The sequence below is a fragment of the Vulpes lagopus genome, chromosome 11 (genome assembly GCF_018345385.1).
Source record: "Vulpes lagopus strain Blue_001 chromosome 11, ASM1834538v1, whole genome shotgun sequence".
In the NCBI taxonomy this organism is placed as follows: domain Eukaryota; kingdom Metazoa; phylum Chordata; class Mammalia; order Carnivora; family Canidae; genus Vulpes; species Vulpes lagopus.
Window position 1 is genome coordinate 28,225,191 of NC_054834.1, and position 22,046 is coordinate 28,247,236.

Here is a 22,046-nt window from a genome sequence, read left to right on the forward strand (position 1 = left end):
AATACTTTCTCATGTTTTGGTAAATCAGATATCTTTTTTTTTTTTTTTTAATCAGATATCTTAAAAGAAAGCTTTAACCTAGGAGAGCAAACGTTAGCAAACCAGTAGTGTTTCAAGCAACTATAATCATCCTCTTGGTTTTAGTCCCATGTTACTATTCTTGTTTAATTTTTTTTTAAGATTTTATTTATTTATTTGTGAAAAACACAGGCAGAGCTCCGGAGAAGCAGGCTCCATGCAGGGAACCTCGACATGGGACTTGATCCTGGGTCTCCAGGATCACACCCTGGGCCGGAGGCAGCGCTAAACGGCTGAGCCACTGGGGCTGCCCTTTTGTTTAATTTGAATGCAACTTTAGTTAGTTCTGGAATTTTTACCCATTTCAGTTTTGATCTTAAAGATCTCAAAAATTTGTATTGGTCCTAAGGATACTTTATATAAACCTTCTTGAAGGTGAAACTCATCTTGCAAGAAAATAAGAACAATTATAGATGACAAAAACTTAGAAATGGACACAGTTAATAATCTGATGTGAGTTCATTATGATGCAATTGACAAGGAAACTCAGTTGTTTCTGTGGCACATAATATTTCAATGATCAAAATATTACATTAAAACGTAGTAAAACTTCAGGAATTGCATATCATCTCTAGAGCAGTTATAGCATTTACCGAAATGTAACCTAAGGCTTGTCATTTGCTTAACAGTACTGTCAGAGTAACTTAACATACCTAATAAAAGGCCTAAAGAGTCAAAAAGACTCCGTTTACAATTTCAATTTTGGGAAGTTTGTTAAAATAGTAGAAAGTTTTAAAGCACATGCCTAAATAGGATAAGGGATGTTAAAGACCTGATAAAGGCAAAACATAGAAACTGGTTTTTCTGGGTAGAAAGAAAAAGAAAACAACTGTTTACATTTTCTTATCAAGAGCAGGCCAACAATTCGAGAAAACTTGTCTTTTCGAACAGAGAGAAAGCAGACTTAATCTTACACCTGTGTACTTTTAAAACTCATGCATTTCAATCTTAGTCCATCCTGACCACATCCAAAATTCTTTTCCAAAGATTTACCTTCACAAACCTTCTACAACTTTCTTTTGTATGCAGATTTTGTTCCAAGCCATTTCTTTTTAAACAATCAGTCTCCTGTAGGACACAATTACCTTTTTTCACCCTTAACAAAAATGCATTCCCATTCTTCTATCTTTCTTTCATATCTCCAACCTTCCTACATACAGAGTTTCCCTTATTCTCCATCAGATTTAATTACATTTAGCAGAATTTTAACTCTTTGAAACCTTGGTCACCGGTGAAAACTGAGTAGTAACCATTTGTGAACACTTATACCAAAACTCTTTAGATGGCAAATTGATGGATCTATTAAGCACAAAGCATGTTTACCTACAAACTCAAATATCCTTAGTTTCTCTGCAATAAGTCAAAAGCACAAACCTATGTCCGGTAATTAATGCTTTAGCATTTTATCCTATTTGAAAGAGACCTAAATGTCCAATGAATTGAATCTCAATTACTATCCAAGCAACACTTCAACGTTGTAGGTTGCCAAAAAATTTGAAAGCTATCTTAATAATTACCTATGAATACTTTGAGACAGACAAGATAAATCATTTTAAGTTATCGTTGGCTAACAAACTGCAGAGATAACTCAAGCTTATTTGACCTTTAGCAAACAATACAATAAAAGTTTCATATTTAATGCTGATAACTTTAAAGATATGTCTATATCATAATTAAACCAACAAACTTTAAAAAATAAAAAATAAAAAATAAAAATAAATAAATAATTGAAAATACCAACAGACTTAAAGTACTTTAAATACTGAGTATGTTTCACCTGGGTTCACTTTTAAAAGTCAGTATGTTCCCCATTTATCAATTTTTACCTGAGACACCGGTGGGGAAATCTGGAGTGAGCAGCGTCTGCAGGCGACACCTAAGGTGGAGCAGGGGGAGGGGAGACAGAAGAGGCAAAGTGCAGCCAAAAGGGTGGAAAAAAAGAATTCCCAGTTCTAAAGCTCATCCACTTGGACAGATGAGCAAACACCAAGGAGTGGAATTAGGCAGTCCAGGACAGGCCAGAGAAGACAGGGAACTTCCTGAAACAAAGAGAATTTTGGCAGCTGCTTGAGAATATTCCTCAAAGGGCCCCCCCCCCCTTCCGCCCGTCCTGAGGTAGACTAACCACAGTTGGCTCTAGTTATAACCGTTAACCTGGGAAATGAATGAGGGAGAGACTCCCCATGTCCAGGTAGAGTAGCCTGTGGCTATAGGGAGGAACAGTGAGAGTCAGCGTCCTCTTTGCTAGGGAGGCCCTGCGTTTCCTCCAACAACTTGAGTTTATTCAGAGGCCTATTTAGATAATTATCCAATATGTCAGGAGGGAGTTTACCAGCCAACAGGTGCAGGCAAACATTCTCCTGGAGGCCCTTAGGTGGGGGTCCTGACGTCAGCAGAAGTTCTAACTGATAGATCCTACTGAGGCCATGCAAGTGCTACAGACCAGTCCTTCCCTAAATTTTGTAATCCACATTGTTTCCAGTGGGTTAAAAGGTACCCCAGGGATCCCTGGGTGGCGCAGCGGTTTGGCGCCTGCCTTTGGCCCAGGGCGCGATCCTGGAGACCCGGGATCGAATCCCACGTCAGGCTCCCGGTGCATGGAGCCTGCTTCTCCCTCCGCCTGTGTCTCTGCCTCTCTCTCCCTCTCTCTCTGTGACTATCATAAATAAATAAATAAATAAAAATTTAAAAAAAAAATAAATAAAATAAACGTGCAAAAAAAAAAAAAATAAAAAAAAAAAATAAAAGGTACCCCAAAGGGGAGAGTCCTTGGGAACTGAAAAGACCATGCCTTGACCTGAAGGTCACACCTTATTTTACCTTGCCTTGAAGAACTTGCTGTTTTTAAAGGAAAACACTAGAAAAATTTTACAGGGGAAAATACTCAATTTTGCAGTACCTAACCCAGAAGTCCCTGGGGAGGATGGTTTTGTTTTCCATCTCGTGATCCTGGTAATCCTCGTAGGAGTCCTCTTACCTGTACCTGTCTTTTTAACCACCAGTGGGTCAATTTTTCTTTCAATTTTTCAGAGTGCAATCCAGAGGCGTCCCTGCCAAGGATGGGTTGTTTCCCATCTCGAAATCCTGGTGGGAGTCTTTTACCCTGTACCTGTTATAGGGAGGTTGACTATGAAGGCATCCCAACATATCAGCTCTTGTCTAAACCAAGGCGTCCCTTAGTTCGCCCTCCCAAGTGAAGAGCAGCCTAACATCTTGGGATGAGAAAGGATCAGGCTAGTGGGAATTAGCCACTCTTACCCATCTGCCACCTAATCCTCCTGGTCTCTGGATTTCCCTGAAATAAAGTCTGGCCTAATCATAGAGCTTGAAGAGGTTAACAGTTTCAATTGTGATATTCTTTTTTAGAAGCTCAAGGAAGCAAGTGAAACACCTAAGGCCTCTCAGTGGGAGGCATGTGCTGCTTAGGGATGAGGCTTCCCTGGGATGTGACCCCCAGGGCCCATCTCCATCTTTTCCTCATCTTGAAGACCCTAAGACCCCAAGGTAACCAAAGGGCATTCAGAGCGCTGGATTGCCAGTCCTTAGGTGCACTCTCCGGAGGAACCTTAAACAAAGCAGGGAATCCTATAAATGACCTTACTGTTTGGAGCTCTCTGCAGGAGCCCTCATTGTTTGGTCAGGTAAGTTTGCTTGCATTCCTAGCCTCAGGCCGATTATTAGCCAATTGATTTTCCTGGCCTCATCCTTGGTGCTTTTCCATTCCAATACCTGAGGTCCCATTTGGTTGTTTTTTTTTTTTTTTTTTTTTTTTAAGATTTTATTTATTTATTTATGACAAACAGAGAGAGACAGAGAGACAGACAGAGAGAGAGACAGAGACACAGGCAAAGGGAGAAGCAGGCTCCATGCAGGGACTCGATTCTGGGTTTCCAGGATCACACCCCGGGGCTGAAGGCAGCGCTAAACTGCTGGGCCACTGGGGCTGCGCCTGAGGTCCCATTTGCAAGCAAGGCCCTACTGAGGGATGCAGACCCCGACACTTAGCCTCATTATAATTCCATATTTTTGTTGGTGGAACAAGAAAGCCTCAACTATGTAATGACTATATAACACCTTAAAGCTCCAGCCATTAATGCAACCAGTTGAAGAATTGGCTGGGGGAGTTGTAATTCCCTCCTTTAACGCCGAAGTATTCCAAGAAGAGTTAAATGCCCAGGAAACATCAGGTGGCCTCCAACATGTCATATAAAGAGATAGCTCTAATCCTGCTTGCCAATAATTTTAGTTTTAATTCCTGGCTGTGATTAAACCTAGTTTACACCTAACAGAAAGACATATGCTTTACCAGGTGACAAAAATGAGGGCAGGATTCCCCTCCTGACCTAAGTTCTCACAAAAGACATCTTTAAATAAAAAACCTTGTCCCTACATGGGCAACATTCTTCCTGAAACGAATCCCAGATTAAAAGGATATATTGGATCGGGACTGGCTTCGATTGCAAAAGGATCAACATGCCTCTGGCTAGAGATCTGCTGCATCCATCCTTGGAAGAGGAAAAGAAAAAACATAAAAAGAAACGGCTAGTTCAAAGCTCAAATTTCTATTTTATGGATGTAAAATGTCCAGGTTGCTACAAGATTACCACGGTTTTCAACCATGCTCAGACGGTGGTTTTTTGTGTAGACACAACAGTGTTGTGCCAGCTGACGGGAGGAAAGGCCAGACTCACAGAAGGCTGTTCATTTAGAAGAAAGCAACACTAATGATCTGCACAACCTCTTGAATTTGTGTTACATCGAAGAAAGCGTTATCAGTTCAGTAATTCCAGTTAATCTACCAAGATAATGTAATTATGTTTAATTTTGTAAGGTTTACAACAGTGTCAGTTTTTCAATAAAGTTTTGATTATGGGCCAAAAAAATTTAAAACAATTTTTTTTAATAAAAGGATATACTGACCATCAGAGATTGGAAGGGCCCTACTATAGGCAAAGTCCCTGAGGCGAGAGAACAACATTGAAGAAAAGCCAAAAAATAGAAAGCAGAACTGGGTAGGGTTAGGCCAACATTCTCTTCTTTTGGGGAAGAGAGATTGACCAAACCTTTCTCCAGAAGCCTGTCACCTGAGTCTTGAGTCCAGCAGCCACACTATTTGAGTTTAACTGGCCCCCAGGTGGCCGGTTTTGTTGTTTGTAACAAGAAGACTTGTAACAAGTCTCTCCAAGGGAGAGACTTCTCCCAGGAGAGAAAGGAGAGTCCACATTTACTCACCCTTCAGTGGGAGTAATCCTGGGTTTCAGCACCAGAATGATACGGGAGAGCTCGTCTTGTCTCACAGAGTCAAAGAATGAATCTTGTGGGCAATGGAGAGTGAGTAAAGCGATAGAAATTTATTAAGTGAGGATACAGAGAGACTCTTAGAAGTGAGAGGGGTCCCGACAGGGTTGCCACTGATGGCTTTTTGGCTGGCCTTTTATTGAGAATTGACTGGGAAGCTTGTGGCTTTGAGATTCTTATGGTGTCTTGGTTTGAGTTAGAACTGATGATAACATCTTTAATGACACTTCTTCTTTGGGGTCTGGTTATTCTTTGTTGGCTATAGGGTGTCATAAAAAGACATCCTCCCCGTCCACACCTAGGGCAGGGTGGTCTGGCTTGCTCCCTTATCTCTGGTTTACTTATACCTTGGCATTTTTGGGATCTCTGTGAGCCTGATCACGTAGCCACCCCCCTTACCCCCCACCCCACCTAGCCCTCACTCACTTAATGGTGATAGCAATAGATATGTTAAAATAATATAGGTTCCTTGGTTGCCTTTCAATAAAAGACCAAACCTACAAGCTCCCAGTGGCAACCCTGTCAGGAACCCCCTCACTGCTGAGAACTTTCTCTGTATTCTTGCTTAATAAACTTCTATCGCTTCACTCCCTCTCCTTTGTCCACGAGGTTCATTCTTTGACTCCATGAGACAAGAACCTAGCTCTCCTGCTTTACACACAGAGCTTGATCTCATGGCCCCAAGATCATGACCTGAGTCAAAATCAAGAGTTGGACACCTAACCAATTGAGCCACTCGGGCACCCCCAAGCAAGAAAACTTACGGAACACTTGGTTATGGCAAAAGAATGGACAAATAAATCAATGGAACAGAATAGAGAACCCAGAAATAAACCCACATAAATATACTCAACTGACTTTTTGACAAAAAAAAGCAAAAGCCATCTAATGGAAAAAAGAGAGTCTTTTCAACATAAGGTGCTGGAACAACTGGACATCCACATACAAAGAAGTGAATCTAGCTCCCAACCTTAAACCCTTCACAAAAAATTAATTCAAAATGGATCATAGACCTAAATGTAAAATGCAGAACTATAAAACTCCCAGAAGATAACAAAGGAGAAAACTCTAGATAACTGTGGATATGACAACGATTTTTTACATACAACATCAGAAGTATGATTCATTAAAGAAATAATTGATAAGCGAGGCTTTATTATAATTGGTAACTTCTGCTCTGCAGATGATGTCAAGAGAATCAAAAGACAAGTCACAGACTGGGAGAAAATATTTGCAAAAGTCATATCTGATAAAGAGCATCCTGTCTGTCCTCCTCATTTTACTGAGGTCCAGAGGAGCAAAATACCTTGCCCAAGACCATAGAGTGGTAAAGGTAGGTCTAAAATCAGGTCTCACCTTTTCCTTCCTAACTTAGGTCCTTGGAGATAAATAGTCTTTTGTTGTCTAAGCCTCTCACTTTGTCATGGGTCTTGGCCTCCTGGGAAATAGCCTTTCTGTCATATTATTTCTCTCTCCTCTTATCAAAATTCTTCAGTACTCTGCAGTTCTGAGAAAGGGTGACTGGTAAACAAATGGGTACTCTGAAGTTAATGACCCACATAGTTTAGGGGATTTGCATTTCTAAAACGTTGTTAAAGAAGACAATGCTTTAACACACACATGAATTCCCAGAGAAAGTTTCCAGGCTCAACTGGTGATACCGGTGTAGGACCTGGATGAGATGCCTCAAACCAGAGCCTCCATAACTCAATCATTCTTTCTCCTTTCTTCCCTTCTGTAGTTGTCTTATCTCCCTGACTTCCTCTTCTTTTGGGAGCAGCTGATGATTGTAGTGTTGTCTTGGGCGGCTCTTGAGGAAGTGGCTGTAATGAGGAAACCCTAGAGAGAACTGATTAAACAATCACGGGAATCCACTAAAAGGGTGGTCAGGGTGTTAAGAGGAAGAGAAACAAAACCTAATCAAGCAGAAAAAAAAGAAAAGAGCACCTTCTGAATCAAGTGGCTAGAATCTGAGAATATCTGAGCTGGAATCATTGGTGCTCATAACATTGATTGGCCCTTTCCAAAGGAAGTCCATAAGCAATGTTCCCACTGGAAGCAGTAGACGAGATTCTCCTGGTCTTCTAATGACAGTAATAATGAAGACTAAGTTTGTAGGCTAGGTTCTGCGGTAAGCATTGTTAGGAAGAAGATGACAAACCCAAAATGGAATCACTCGCGCTAAACCCCACGTCATCAAACTGAGACTTAATTTCAGTTTTGGCTCTTCCAGAAATGGAATCTTAAACCAATCACTATTCGCCTAATCTGCATAAATTAGGTAATCTGCCTGACAGACCTCAGTCATCCCCTAAAGGAAAGTAATCTTGCCCGAACAATCTGCTTTTTGGCCTTATTATAACTTCCTTGTCTCTGCTCCCTTCTGCCTATAAAATTTGCATTTTTGGACAGCTCCTCGGAGCTCTTTTCTTTGTGCTAGATTGGATGCTGCCCAATTAAGGAATCATTGAGTAGAACCAATAAGATCCTCAAAATTTACTCAGTTGAATTTTTTTTTAATAACATTATTTGTAGATTTTCTGATTTAATTTTAAGAACTTTATAAGGTAAGTGCTAATGTAACCTCCATTTTAAAGATGAAACAACTGAGTTTTGAAAAGATGGATCTTGGGGATCCCTGGGTGGCTCAGCGGTTCAGGGCTGCCTTTGACCCAGGGCGTGATCCTGGAGTCCCGGAATTGAGTCCCACGTCGGGCTCCCTGCATGGAGCCTGCTTCTCCCTCTGCCTCTGTCTCTGCCTCTCTCTCTCTTTGTGTGTGTCTATCATGAATACATAAATAAAATCTTTAAAAAAATAAAAATAAAAAGATGGATCTAAGATTACACAGCTGGTAAGGGTGAGGTTCTTGATCTGGGTTTGTCTGTCTCCAAAGTCCATGCATGTAATTAGGTTTTTCCCAAATGAGCGGCGGATCACTGGGCTTTCCTGATTTTTAAATCATCATACCTTTCCTATTTCCAGACAAACACATTTTAACTCAATTTGTCTCTTTCAGAGAAGTCTTTCTCATCATATTTAAGTTTCAATAAATAGTGTGCCTCTATACTGGTATCCATTTTCTTTTAGAAATATCTCTTTGCATTTGTTCTTTAGTTTTCTCCCAGCTGTGATGGGAAAGAGAGACTCTTATTTCTGTAGAGAGACTTCCTTTTGGTCTTTCTACAGGAAATAATTTTCCTCCTACCCTTTAAGGATTTGGGCTGAAACACTTCCCCTCTCCTCAGTAACAAAAGACAGAATAAAGGGGAAAACCAAACATAATGTAAATAATATGAATACCTCCTGTATACATGGGAAATATCCAGGAAAACTGAGTGACTCCCCCAAATGGCCCAAGCCATCACTTAAATACTATCTTCAGCTAAAGACAAAAGAAAAACTAATTTTTTGGAGGGAGAAGGGGGAACCGGTTGTAAGAGGTTATTAGGAAAAGCACAGTAAAAGGTAAAATTCTTATATTGATTTAAATCTATGCCTTTTCCATTGATAAGAGTTTATGGTGATTCAGAGTCATCCTTCTCAATCTGGCCCCAGGAGCGAAACACCCTTAAAAATGGAGATTTCCTTATAAATGTAAATGTCCCTTATAAAAGGGTAATTCCTACTTGGTTTTCAGAACTTCTCTTTTGTCTGCAGTTACTTAAAAACAACCTGCTTGAGATCATTCTTATGCCAAAGAGGCATATTTGGGGTGGCACATTCTGCTCCCCTTCACAACAAATCACAGCCAACTAGGCTTTTGCAAATAAGTGCAAATAAGTGAAGTGCTTAAGCTATAGCCAACAAAATGATTACTTTGATCTGCTTCCAACTTTTCTCTATAAAAATCTTTCCCTAAGCTTCTGTTGGTGGACTACTCCTAACCACTTCCAGATTCCCAATAGAAATTGATTTTTGCTCAAATAAACTCTTAAAAATTTTAAAAAATATGCCCCAGTTTATCTTTTAACTGTTGCCTCATGTGCAAATGAGGATGGATATAGTTTACCTTCTGAAATTGTTGTATTAGAGGTAATATATATATAAAATGCCTCCTCTAAAGTAAGCATCCACATGCTTACATAGTAACTATTAATTTTGGTCTTTTAATGTGTTCATTATATATCGCTCTATGTTTTTGTTTTGTTAAATGACAATGAAGGAACAAGTGTTATGTCCTTTATTTTAGGGAGTTTGAACTTGGCCCACTAAACGGGACCGTTGGAAATCAGGGAAAAGTTCGTAACAGGCAGAACTAAAGGATCACCAGCATCACGGACCAAGTGTAGTCTTTGGTGACAAACCCGATAATCATATAGGTTTCCCTGTTTGCAAGAGCTCCAGAAATAAAGATGATAGCATTTTGTTTCCAAGAGTCAGAAAGAGGAAGAAGGAGGCCAAAACAGGTTACAAAGGGGTGAATGGGGTTCTTGATGAGAGGGGAAAGGACCAGGATTCTTACGCCAATGTCTTGGATTAGAAGCAGTCTATTTCATGATGTCAGCATCTTCTCATTCTAATGAGCTTGATTTTGATGTCTCTGGCATTTGTATAGGACCAGATGTCAGGTGGAGCCTTCCTCAGTTGTGAAATATACACTCAAATTTCAACACTTTGTAATTTGGCAGCCGTGTCAGTGGTCAACAATTCTTAATAGTCTTCTTTCTGGGGATCCCTGGGTGGCTCAGCAATTGAGCGTCTGTCTTTGGCCCAGTGTAGGATCCTGGAGTCCCGGGATCGATTCCCGGGATCTAGTCCCGTGTCAGGCTCCCTGCATGGAGCCTGCTTTTCTCTCTGCCTGTGTCTCTGCCTCTCTCTCTCTCTCTCTCTCTCTCTGTGTGTGTGTGTGTCTTTCATGAATAAATAAATAAAATCTTAAAAAAAAATAGTGTTCCTTCTGAGTCTCACTTTTGCTAAAGTGTTAGAGAAGCTTCTTGCTCAATAGCAGATGCCAACAGTTAAAACAAGGAATAAACAAACCACTTAACTCATGCTCTAACTAAAGCAAGCCCATTGTGCTTATTTCTTATCTTACTTTCTTGAGGCAATGATGAAAATTTAAGTAGGATGTTTTGCAATGACAGAACATTCCAGCTGCCAGGCCAGCGAAGCCCTGATAGGAACAGAATGCTTACGAGATCATACCCTCTACCCCCGCACATCCTCTTCCCTACCCATGATCAGGAGCTGAACACATACTGACCCTCATCCCTGATCATGTGCTCTCAGCCTGCTGTCTTGCATATACCACCCCACATCCTCAACCTCTCTCTCTCTCTCTCTTTCTTTTTTTTCCCCTAAATTTACTTATTCATGAGAGATACAGAGAGACAGAAAGGCAGAGACATAGGCAGGGGGAGAAGCAGGCTTCCTGCGGGGAGCCCGATGTGAGACTTGATCCCAGGACCCAGGGATCATGCCCTGAACCAAAGGCAGGCCGTCAATCACTGAGTAACCTAGGTACTCCTCACAGTTTTTTATCAAAATCAGACCAATATGGATGGACCTAGAGGATATGCTAGTGGACCTAGAGGATATGCTAGTGAAATAAGTCAAACAAAAATATCATATGATTTCAGATGTAAGTAGAATCTGAAAAACAAAACAAATGAACAAACAGCAGAAATAGACCCATAAATACAGAGAACAAACTTGTGGTTGCTAGAGAGGAGGGGGTGGTGGCATTGGACAAAATGGGAGAAAGAAAGTGGTAGGTACAGGCTTCCAGCTATGGAATGAATAAGTTATGGGGATGAAAAGTTTAGCATAGGGAATATAATCCATAGTATTACACTAGTGTCATATGGTGACTGATGATATTTACATTTGTAGTGAGCATAACATAGTATAGAATTGTACAAATCACTGTGTTGGGGCACCTGGGTAGCTCAGTGGTTGAGTCTGCCTTTGGCTTAGGTCATGATCCCGCAGTCCTGGAGTCGAATCCTGCATCAGGACTATATAGTGCATATATATATATATATATATATATATATATATATATATATATATATATATAATGGACTTACATAATACATTATGTGGACTTACTGCTATAAACCTACAGAAAGTGCAGGTACCTATTCAGATCAATCACTACATTTGTATCTCTATTTTATTTTATCATTTTTAAAAGATTTTATTTATTTATTCATAAGAGACACAGAGAAAGAGGCAGAGACACAGGCAGAGGGAGAAGCAGGCTCCCTGCTCAGCAGGGAGCCCGATGTGGGACTCGATCCCAGGACCCCAGGATCATGACCTGATCCAAAGGCAGACGCTCAACCACTGAGCCACCCAGATGTCCCTACGTTTGTATCTTTAGGGTAGATAACTAGTAGTACAATTTCTGGGTTGTAGGGTAGCTCTATTTTCAACTTTTTGAGAAACACCCACACTGTTTGCAGAGTGGCTGTGCCAACTTGCATTCCCACCAACTGTGTAACAAAGTTCCCCTTTCTCCACAGCTTCGCCAACATCTGTTGTTTCCCCATCTTGTCTTGTTATTTTTAGCTATTCTGAATGATGTGAGGTGATATCTCCTTGTGGTTTTGATTTGTATTTCCCTGATGCCAAGTGATGTTGAAAAAGTTCTCATGCAACTGTTGACCCTTAGTATGTCTTCTTTGGAGAAATATCTTTTCATGTCCTCTGTCCATTTCTTGATGGTATTATTTGTTCTTTGGATGTTGAGTTGATAAGTTCTTTGTAAACTTTGGATACTAGCCCTTTATCTGATAAGACACTTGCAAATATCTTCTCCCCTTCTGTCAGTGGTCTTTTAGTTTTGATGACTGTTTCCTTTGCTATGTAAAAGCTTTTTATCTTGATGAAGTCCCACTAGTTCATTTTGCCTTTGTTTCCCTTGCCTTTAGAGTCTAGCAAGAAGTTACTGTGGCTGAGGTCACAGAGGTTACTACCTGTGTTCTCCTCTAGGATTTTGATGGATTTCTGTCTCACATTTAGGTTTTTCATCCATTTTGAGTCTCTCTCTCTCTCTCTCTTTTAGTTTGTTTCTGTGTGTGGTGTGAGGAAATGGTCCAGTTTCATTCTTCTGCATGTGGCTGTCCAATTTCCCAACAACTTTTGTTGAAGATACTGTCTTTCTTTCCTGCTTTGTCAAAGATCAGTTGACCATAGCGTTGATGGTTCATTCCTGGTTCTCCAATCTGTTCCATTGATCTATGTGTCTGTTTTTGTGCCAGTACCACAGTTTTGATGATTACAGGATTTTTTAAAATATATTTTATTTATTTATTCATGAGAGACAGAGAGGCAGAGACACAGGCAGAGGGAGGAGCAGGCTCCATGCAGGGAGCCCGACTGTGGGACCCCATCCGGAGTCTCCAGAATCACGCTCTGGGCCGAAGGCGGCGCTAAACCGCTGAGCCACCCAGGGATCCCCCCTGATTACAGGTTTGTAATAGAACTTGAAGTCCAGAATTGTGATGCCACTAGCTTTGGTTTTCTTTTTCAATATTCCTTTGACTATTGGGGGTCTTCTCTGGTTCCATACAAATTTCAGGATTATTTGTTCCAGCTCTGTGAAAAAAGTTGATGGTATTTTGATAGGGATTGATGATTGAATACATTTTGATTGAATGTATAGATTGCTCTAGGTTGCATAGACATTTTAACAATATTTGTCCTTCCAATCCATAAGCATGGAACATTTTTCTATTTCTTTTGTCTCTTTCAATTTCTTTCCTGAGTGTTCTATAGTTTTCTGAGTACAGATTCTTTGCCTCTTTGGTTAGGTTTATTCCTAGGTATCTTATGGTTTTTGGTGCAATTGTATATGGGATTGACTCCTTTCTTCAGTATCATTGTTAGTGTATAGAGATGCAACTGATTTCTGTGCATTGATTTTATTTCCTGACACTTTGCTGAATTTCTGTATGAGTTCTAGCAATTTTGGGGTGGAGTCTTTTGGGTTTCCCACATAGAGTATCATGTCATCTGTGAAGAGTGAGAGTTTGACTTCTCTGCCAATTCAGGTGTCTTTTATTTCTTTTTATTTTCTGATTGCTGAGGCTAGGACTTCTAGTACTATGTTGAACGGCAGTGGACATCCTTGTGTTCCTGACCTCAGAGGAAAAACTCTCCTTTTTCCCCCATTGAGAATGATATTTGCCGTGGGCTTTTTGTATATGGCTTTTATAATATTGAGGTATGTTCCTTCTATCCCTACACTGTCAAGAGTTTTAATCAAGAAAGGATGCTGTACTTTGTCAAATGCTTTTTATGCATCTATTGGGAGAACCCTATGGTTCATGTTCTTTATTATTTTATTTTTGTTTTTTTTAAAGATTTTATTTATTTATTCATAGAGATAGAGAGAGAGAGAGAGAGAGTAGCAGAGACACAGGCAGAGGGAGAAGCAAGCTCCATGCAGAGAGCCCTACGTGGGACTCGATCCAGGGTCTCCAGGATCACGCCCTGGGCTGCAGGCAACACTAAACCACTGAGCCACCGGGGCTGCCCTGTTCTTTCTTTTATTAAGGTAGTGTATCACCTTGTTGATTTGCAGATGAGTCTCCTTGCAGCCCAGGAATAAATCACACTTGGTCCTGGTGAATAATCCTTTTAATGTACTCTTGGATCCTATTGGCTAGTATCTTGGTGAGAAGTTTTCCATCCACGTTCATCAGGGATATTGGACCTCAAATTTTCTAATTGATTACATTTTTCTTTAGCTTATGTCAACTCAGGCAAAAGACTCTGGGCAAAGCATCCTATAAGGGGAACTGAAACTAACCTCAACTAATAAGAATCGCTGAGAGCCAGCAAGACTGTGACCATGATTGACCCCAAGATAATAACTGACATGACCTTTACTGCTCACTTGCATGTACTCACTGAGTACATGCGTGTACTGCCCAATTTGTGTCACATTTTTCTTATATAAACCTGGAAGTATTTTCAGCACCTTGGAGACAGTCTTTGAGACATTCCTCCACTGTCTTCCCCAGTCTTGGACTCACTGAAATAAATTCCTTTCTTGTTTAACCACTGGTGGTCTCTCTGTCTTTGGATTTTGTCAGAGGTAAGTGGTTGGATCTGGTCTATTTGGGGCCTCTGGAGCCATTTGCTCTTGCTAACCTGCCCCTCACCTACTTTTTTTTTTTAATTTTAATTTTAATTTTTATTTATTTATTATAGTCACACACAGAGAGAGAGAGAGAGAGGCAGAGACACAGGCAGAGGGAGAAGCAGGTTCCATGCACCGGGAGCCCGATGTGGGATTCGATCCCGGGTCTCCAGGATCGCGCCCTGGGCCAAAGGCAGGCGCCAAACCACTGCACCACCCGGGGATCCCCCCTCACCTACATTTTTAACTAAGAGAAAATCAAAGTTTAATTTTGCACCAGTGTATTTTTTATATTAAAATTCTTTTAGGGGGACGCCTGGGTGGCTCGGAGGTTTAGCTCCTGCCTTGGGCCCAGAGCGTGAGCCTGAGGTCCTGGGATCGAGTCCCACATAGGGCTCCCTGCATGGAGCCTGCTTCTCCCTCTGCCTCTCTCTCTCTCTCTCTGTGTCTCTCATGAATAAATAAATAAAATATTTTTAAAAAATAAAATAAAATTCTTTTAGGGGAGCCCTGGGTAGCTCAGCAGTTTGGCGCCTGCCTTTGGCCCAGGGCATCATCCTGGGATCTGGGGATCGAGTCCCATGTCGGGCTCCCTGCATGGAGCCTGCTTCTCCCTCTGCCTGTGTCTCTGCCTCCCTCTCTCTCTGGGTCTCTCATGAATAAATAAATAAAATCTTTAAAAAATTTTTCTTTAAAAAAAATCCTTAAGTAGACCCATTCCAATCGTAGCTGCCTTGACCACATCTAAAATTACTTTCCCAAGATTCCTTTTCCACAAGCATTCTATAACTTTTTATCTCCATTTATATTTTTGTTCAGGGCACCTGGGTGGCTCAGGTCATGATCCCAGGGTCCTGGGATCCAGCCCCGCATTGGACTCCCTGCTTAGTGGGGAGTCTGCTTCTCTCTCTCTTCCCCCTGTTCTTTCACCCCACTCATGTTCTCTGTCTCACTCACTCTCTCTCAAATAAATAAATAAATAAAATCCTAAAAAAATTAATTTTTGTCCAATTTTTTTCCTTTTTTTTTTCTGGAACAATTATTTTACTTTAGGACAAAATTACTTTCTTTTTCCCTTAGCAAAAACATGCCTCTATATCACACACTTCTTACTAGAAACACATCCTACTTTCCTTACATAGAGATGTTTCCCTTATTATTTCTAGTAGTTTTAATTGCATATATTATAATGTATAATCCTCACAATCCTTAATTCTTAGTGAAAACTAAGAAGTAAGCAACTGGGGACTTTATTTATTTTTTAAAGATTTTATTTATTAATTCATGAGAGACACAGAGAGAGAGGGAGAAGTGGGCTCGTGGGACTCGATCCCAGGACCCCAGGGTCACGACCTGAGCCAAAGGCAGATGTTCAACCACTGAGCCACCCTGGTGGCCCAACAATTGGGGACTTTAAAGACTAGCATTCTGTGAACTGGTAAATTCACAAATACATTTCATAGTTTCTAGCAGTGTATTCTTCCTCATAGTAAATGTTTTCAGTGTGACACCAACTGTGTTTATTAATACACCCAGACATTTTTACTTACTCTGTAAAAGGAAGCCCAAAGTGAATAAACCTGTGTTCAGTAATTAATATTTCAGTATTTTATTTTATTTAGAAATGACCTAGATAGTCAACAAATACCCATCATTTACTGTATCTTAGTATAACATTAAGATTTAAGTTATCAGAAAGATTTTGGAAACTATATTTTTTAAGGTTTAATTTATTTATTTGAGAGAAAGGAGAGATTGAGTGCAAGTGGGGGGAGGGAGAAGGACAAGCAGACTGCACTGAGCCCAGAGCCCAACGAGGGGCTTGACTAGGGGCTTGATCTCATAACCCTGAGATCATGACCTGAGCTGGAACGCTTAAAGGTCAAACGCTTAAGCACTGAGCCACCAGGCATCCTGGAAATTATTTTTAAGTAGATGTACTGTAAAGCATAATTATTGTTGAAAAGTTCATTTACAAACTTTTATCTTGCTTACAACTATTTAATTAACTTGTTCTTAATAATTATGTTGAGATTACTCATGAAAAATTCATGGGACATTAAACAGCTAGCCATCATCTGAACTTCTGTTTCCTGCTGACAAATTCTGTAACAGAGATAACATGAGCTTATGTGACTTTTAGTAAACCTCAGTAGAAGTATTATATTTAATGCTGATAATTCTAAAGACATGCTCATTTTAATTAAGTCAATAAATTTAAACTAGTTTTCATTTACCAAAGATTATCCTAAATCATGTGAACTTGCAAGACATTTGGGTTAATTTTTATATTTCTTTTTTTTGGGGGGGGGGGTTTATAAAGCTTATTTAATATCAATGAAACACTTTTTTTTCTTTTCAAAATTAGTATTAGTGGGAGCAGCCCGGGTGACTCAGTGGGTTAGCGCGGCCTTCAGCCCAGGGCATGATCCTGGAGACCCGGGATCGAGTCCCACGTCAGGCTCCCTGCATGGATCCTGCTTTTCCCTCTGCCTGTGTCTTTGCCTGAAGCTCTCTGTGTATTCTCATGAATAAATAAATAAAATCTTAAAAAGAATTAGTATCAGTGAAAGAATAAACAGTAGAAAGTTCTTCCTTATGGGCAAAAGCTCCCTGGAACATTAAAGATCCCAGCCACACCCACCTCATACAAAACACTATGAAAAAGCAGAACCAACCATTTGTTAATTCTTAGGATTTTCTCATCTTGGGGCATGCAAAAGCAAGATTGCTTTTCTTGACAATACTAATCTATATCTATGTATATATCTATGGTTTTTAAAGTTTGTTTTATTTTTTTAAAGATTTTATTTATTTATTTATGAGAGACACACACAGAGAGAGAGGCAGAGGGAGAAGCAGGCTCCCAGTGGGGAGCCCGATGCAGGACTCGATCCCAGGCCTCCAGGATCACGCCCCCAGCCAAAGGCCGACTCCCAACCACTGAGCCACCCAGGGTCCCTATAACTCACATTTGAATCTTTAAACAACTATCTATGAAGGAGAAAGGTGGATAGACCACTGACAATACTTGTTTCTCCCTAGCCACAGGAACAAAGAGTTCAGACTGGGCCGCTGAGGGTAAGGCTCCTGACACCCCCCCACCCCCCACCCCCCACCCCCCACCCCGCACTGAGGTCCTAATCACAAAAATTACTGTATTTTGGTAACAGGTTCCTGGACAGTCTCCTGACCTGTTTCCAGGGCCTGCGTGGCTTCATCCAGGCTGCTCATCACTGCGGTGCAGAGGAAATCACGGGCAGGAACATTCTCTCTTTCGAAAGACTTCATGGTTTCCAGGCTGAGCGTCACTGTGCCTCCACAGCGTTTCCCTCGGGGGGGCTTCATGGCCAGAATGCGGCCTTCGGCTTCTGGAATCGGCTCCTCCCCATGAGGAAGACTTCCACCTTGCCCTTGGGGTGGGGCTCTCTCATCTGGAGCAGGACCTTGAACCCGTTGGCCCCCCTGGAGGAGGGCTCTGCTTGGTCCGACAATCTTTTCCAGCAGATGGGCCTCCCAGACGGGCCTCCAGGTGAAGCACGGATGGCTTCGCAGAGTGCTTACACCCACCCTGTACCCTGGGTGTGCATACGAGCTCTGGGTGTGCATACGGAGCCAGTTCTTGGAATGAGAACACTTCTCGCTGGCTCCTGGGCTGTGCCATCTGGGCAGGGTCCTCATCATGAAGGGAGCAACGTTTGTGCCCTGGATGGAATCTGCAGCAATTTTTATATTTCTGACTTATACAAATGCTTAATTTTCTTTTGGCCAATTAAATAGGCGCTCTTTACAAATTAATTTTGGCAATGCCATCTGGAGGTAAGAAAAAAATTATACATTTATAACATACATACGTATATACGTAGATATACAGATAGATGCAGCCAGAGATTTCATAACTTTTGTTTTAAAGTTTTAGCCATGAGGCAGCTATGATAAAGCAAAAATGACTAGTTTATAAAAAACACTTGGATCCAAATTGTTTTTCTGGTAGATGGAGTAAGATAAGGTTAATTGTTCAGATAGTTTAAGCTTTTTATTAATATTTGTGAAAACTAATTTAAAGATTTTTAATTTGCCTCATTTCCAAATAGCCTTTCCATTTTTTTTCTATAAGAATTACGTCCCTAAATGCAAAATAGTGCAGCTACTCTGGAAAACAGTATGGAGGTTCCTAAAAAAGTTGAAAATAGAGCTACCCTATGAGCCAGCAATTGTACTTCTGGGTATTTGCCCCAAAGATATTGATGTAGTCATCTGAAGGGGCACCTGCACCCCAATGTTTATAGCAGCAAGTCCACAATAGCTGAACTAAGGAAAGAGCCCAGATGCCTATCGATAGATGAATGGATAAAGAAGCTGTGGTGTATATACAATGGGATATAACCATCGTATAATGGTAATAGAATGAAATCTTGCCATTTGCAATGACATGGATGGAACTAGCGGGTATTTTGCTAAGTGAAATAAGTCAATCAGAGAAAGACAATTATCATATGATCTCACTCATGTGGAATGTAAGAAACAAAACAGAGGATCATAGGGAAAGGGAAGGAAAAATAAAATAAGACGAAAATTGAGAGGAAGGCAAACCATAAGAGATACTGCCCTCTACGAAACTGAGGGTTGTGGGAGGGGAGGTTGGTGGGGAAGGGATAATTGGGTGATGGGCATTAAGGAGGGTATGTGATGTAATGAGCAATGGGTGTTATATGCAACTGATGAATCACTAAATTCTACCTCTGAAATTAAAAAAAAAAAAAAGAATTACCTCCCTAAAGTATGTTTATATCTCAAAAAGCACAGAGAAAGAATGCAAGTTCCTCCAAGGACTTCCATTCCTTAAATCCAGAATTTGACAATACACATAAGTCTTTTGAAATGAATACAGGTGGTATTGGAATTAGCAAAAAGGATAGATGGGCTTTGAATTGCTGGTACAGCTGCATTTCTGTTCTTGTAGATTCAACTCACAAGACAAAAGCAGCTGATTTTAATTCCTCAAAGAATTGGCTTGCAACCTGAATGATGTAGGGCTGACCCACTCAGCCAACTGCATTTTCTTCAATTTGCTTCTTTGTATCAGGGGAAAGATCTTCAATTAATTTGGAAATCAAAAGAATCTATGTTCTAAATGTATAGCTATTTGTCTTTGGAATGTTTTTCTTCTCCTCTGAGCCGACAGTTTTATTTAACTAAAGAAAGAAGGCCTAAAAAAAAGTTTCTACTGGATTCTGAATATCAGCTTTCATTTTGGTCAACTTCTGACCATAGATATACTTAAAAAATTCTTTCAAATATATCATCACGTTTCAGCTGGGACAAATCCTAAATGTTCCTTCATTATGAATTCCATGGACCTAAGAGGTACCCCCACAGAGATGCAAAAGATATTAATTTTCCCAAGATCCAGAGCCATTCCCAAATATAGCAAAAGAAAGACAACCTCCCGAGAACTGGCAGCAGTTGGAAGGACTCCAGCTACAGATGAGGGCAACCCATATTTCTGTCTACCCATATTTTGGGGGTCTCCAACCTGACAGTTACCACATAAAGTTCTTAGGACACAAGACAAATAAGAAGGCAGTAGATATTCGTGGGAGAGAAAGAATTGACAAATCATGGGTGCCTCCAAACCAAATTCACAAAGTCTGAATTTAGGAAGGCAAAGACAATGTGGAATTTTATTTTCCTCTCTTGACCAAGCACTGTAGGAGATATGGGAGAGCTGACTCCAATAAGAATTCTCATTCTTGCCAAATTTTGCCAGTTTCCCCAAGATCCTATCTGCAAGTTCTAGAGAGAGAGGGGTTTAAAGTAGAGTGTAGCTCCATTGTCTACCAGAATTTGGGAAGGTTTTCCACTAATTTTAACTTTAGTTTCCCCTTGGCTGTTTAAGGGAGTAACTGGTAACACTTTGCTAGAGAATTCCTCAGAGTCCTGTCAACCTTCAGAGGAGCAGATATGGAGGACCTCCTCTGAAGGTAGATATGGAGATTACTAACTTGGCAGGCTTGTGTTTATGGTCTTGTACATCTTTTCCAAGTGGAAAAGCAATTTGGATAGAGGACTAGTAGACTATGAGTACTCAAGTTAAAAAAATAGAGGGAAATAGTGGTAGTCATGTTGGTCTCATAGGCTTTTGCTTTGGGTACCTCTTGTGTCTTTCATTTTTCATTAGCCTTTTGCAGTGAATCTGTCAATGAACTTCTTTCAGAATCTTAAAAGACTTTTGGAAACTTCTGCAGACTAATTGAAATAGGTAGCCCGGGGTTCCTGGGTGGCTCAGTTGGTTAAACATCTGCCTTCAGCTCAGGTCCCGATCCCAGGATCCTGGGATTGAGCCCCACATCAGGCTCCCAGCTCAGCGGGGAAGTTGCTTCTCCCTCTGCCACCCCCTCTATTTTTTCCCCCTCTTTCTCTCTCTCAAATGAATACATAAAAAATCTTTAAAAAATAAAATAATAGGGATCCCTGGGTGGCGCAGCGGCTTGGCGCCTGCCTTTGGCCCAGGGCGCGATCCTGGAGACCCGGGATCGAGTCCCACGTCAGGCTCCCGGTGCATGGAGCCTGCTTCTCCCTCTGCCTGTGTCTCTGCCTCTCTCTCTATCTCTCTGTGACTATCATAAAAATAAATAAATAAATAAATAAATAAAATAAAATAATAAAATAAAATAAAAAAAATAAGTAGCCTATTATGTTTGTTTGAGTTGGAAAGCTTACTTTCAAGTGTACTTCTTAAATGAATGATCTTGTCTAACTAGAATGTTTCCAATGATAGCCATTGTAATTATAGCTTATCTAAGTGAGATTTTGCCATTTTTATAGGTGGCAGCTTCTATAAAAGCCTACAGCTTCCAGGACCATGGTTCTTATACACCAAATAAGCAAGTACGCTGGAAGGTGACATGCTTGATTCTTTCAAATTAAGGACCTCATTTCTTTAAGCTACGCCTTAGGTCTCTTATAGTCAAATTAATAACTAAGAGGGATGTGCCACTGGGTTGAAGATTGTGTGGTGTTTTACAGTTATATCACTGCTTGGGTATTTTCTTGGGTTGGCAGGTGACCTAGTGTCAATCTAACTTGTTCCCTAACCAACTTATCCTAGCATGGGAATCTTAGATTTGGGTAGTAAGTGCTTTAACAGCTTTTAAGTCCTTAAAAGGTATTTTGTGGTATGGCTTCCAAGATTCTCATCAGCAATAGACTAATTATGCTTTTAACAAGAATATCCACCCCCTTTACCCCCACCCCCACAAATATTTCTTTATAGTGACAGACACTTGAATGGATTTTATTTTATTTTTTAGAAAATATTGTATTTTTAAGTAATCTCCACATGCAACGTGGGGCTCAAATTTACAACCCCAAGATCAAGAGTCACATGCTCTACAGACTGAACCAGCCATGTGCCCCTTGAATGAATTTTAATACTCTGGCTTGTGCCTACTTAGATTTTGATGGGTTATTGGTCAAAAAAGTCCAAATTTCTTGTCTTCATTTATTTCCTCATGTCCTCCAGTTGTTTATGCTGTGGACTTGCCTTGAGGCTTATGGGTCCCGAAGGGCTGCAAT

At 40.6% G+C, this 22,046-nt stretch overlaps 1 protein-coding gene across 1 annotated transcript; it reads left to right on the forward strand.

Moving 5' to 3' along the window:
• The first annotated feature begins 4,551 nt into the window (after nt 1-4,551).
• On the forward strand, nt 4,552-4,915 carry LOC121472079 (40S ribosomal protein S27-like). The gene has a single exon (XM_041723070.1). The coding sequence runs from the start codon at nt 4,552-4,554 to the stop codon at nt 4,801-4,803; it is 252 nt and encodes an 83-aa protein (XP_041579004.1). The 3' UTR covers nt 4,804-4,915.
• The last annotated feature ends 17,131 nt before the right edge of the window (nt 4,916-22,046 follow it).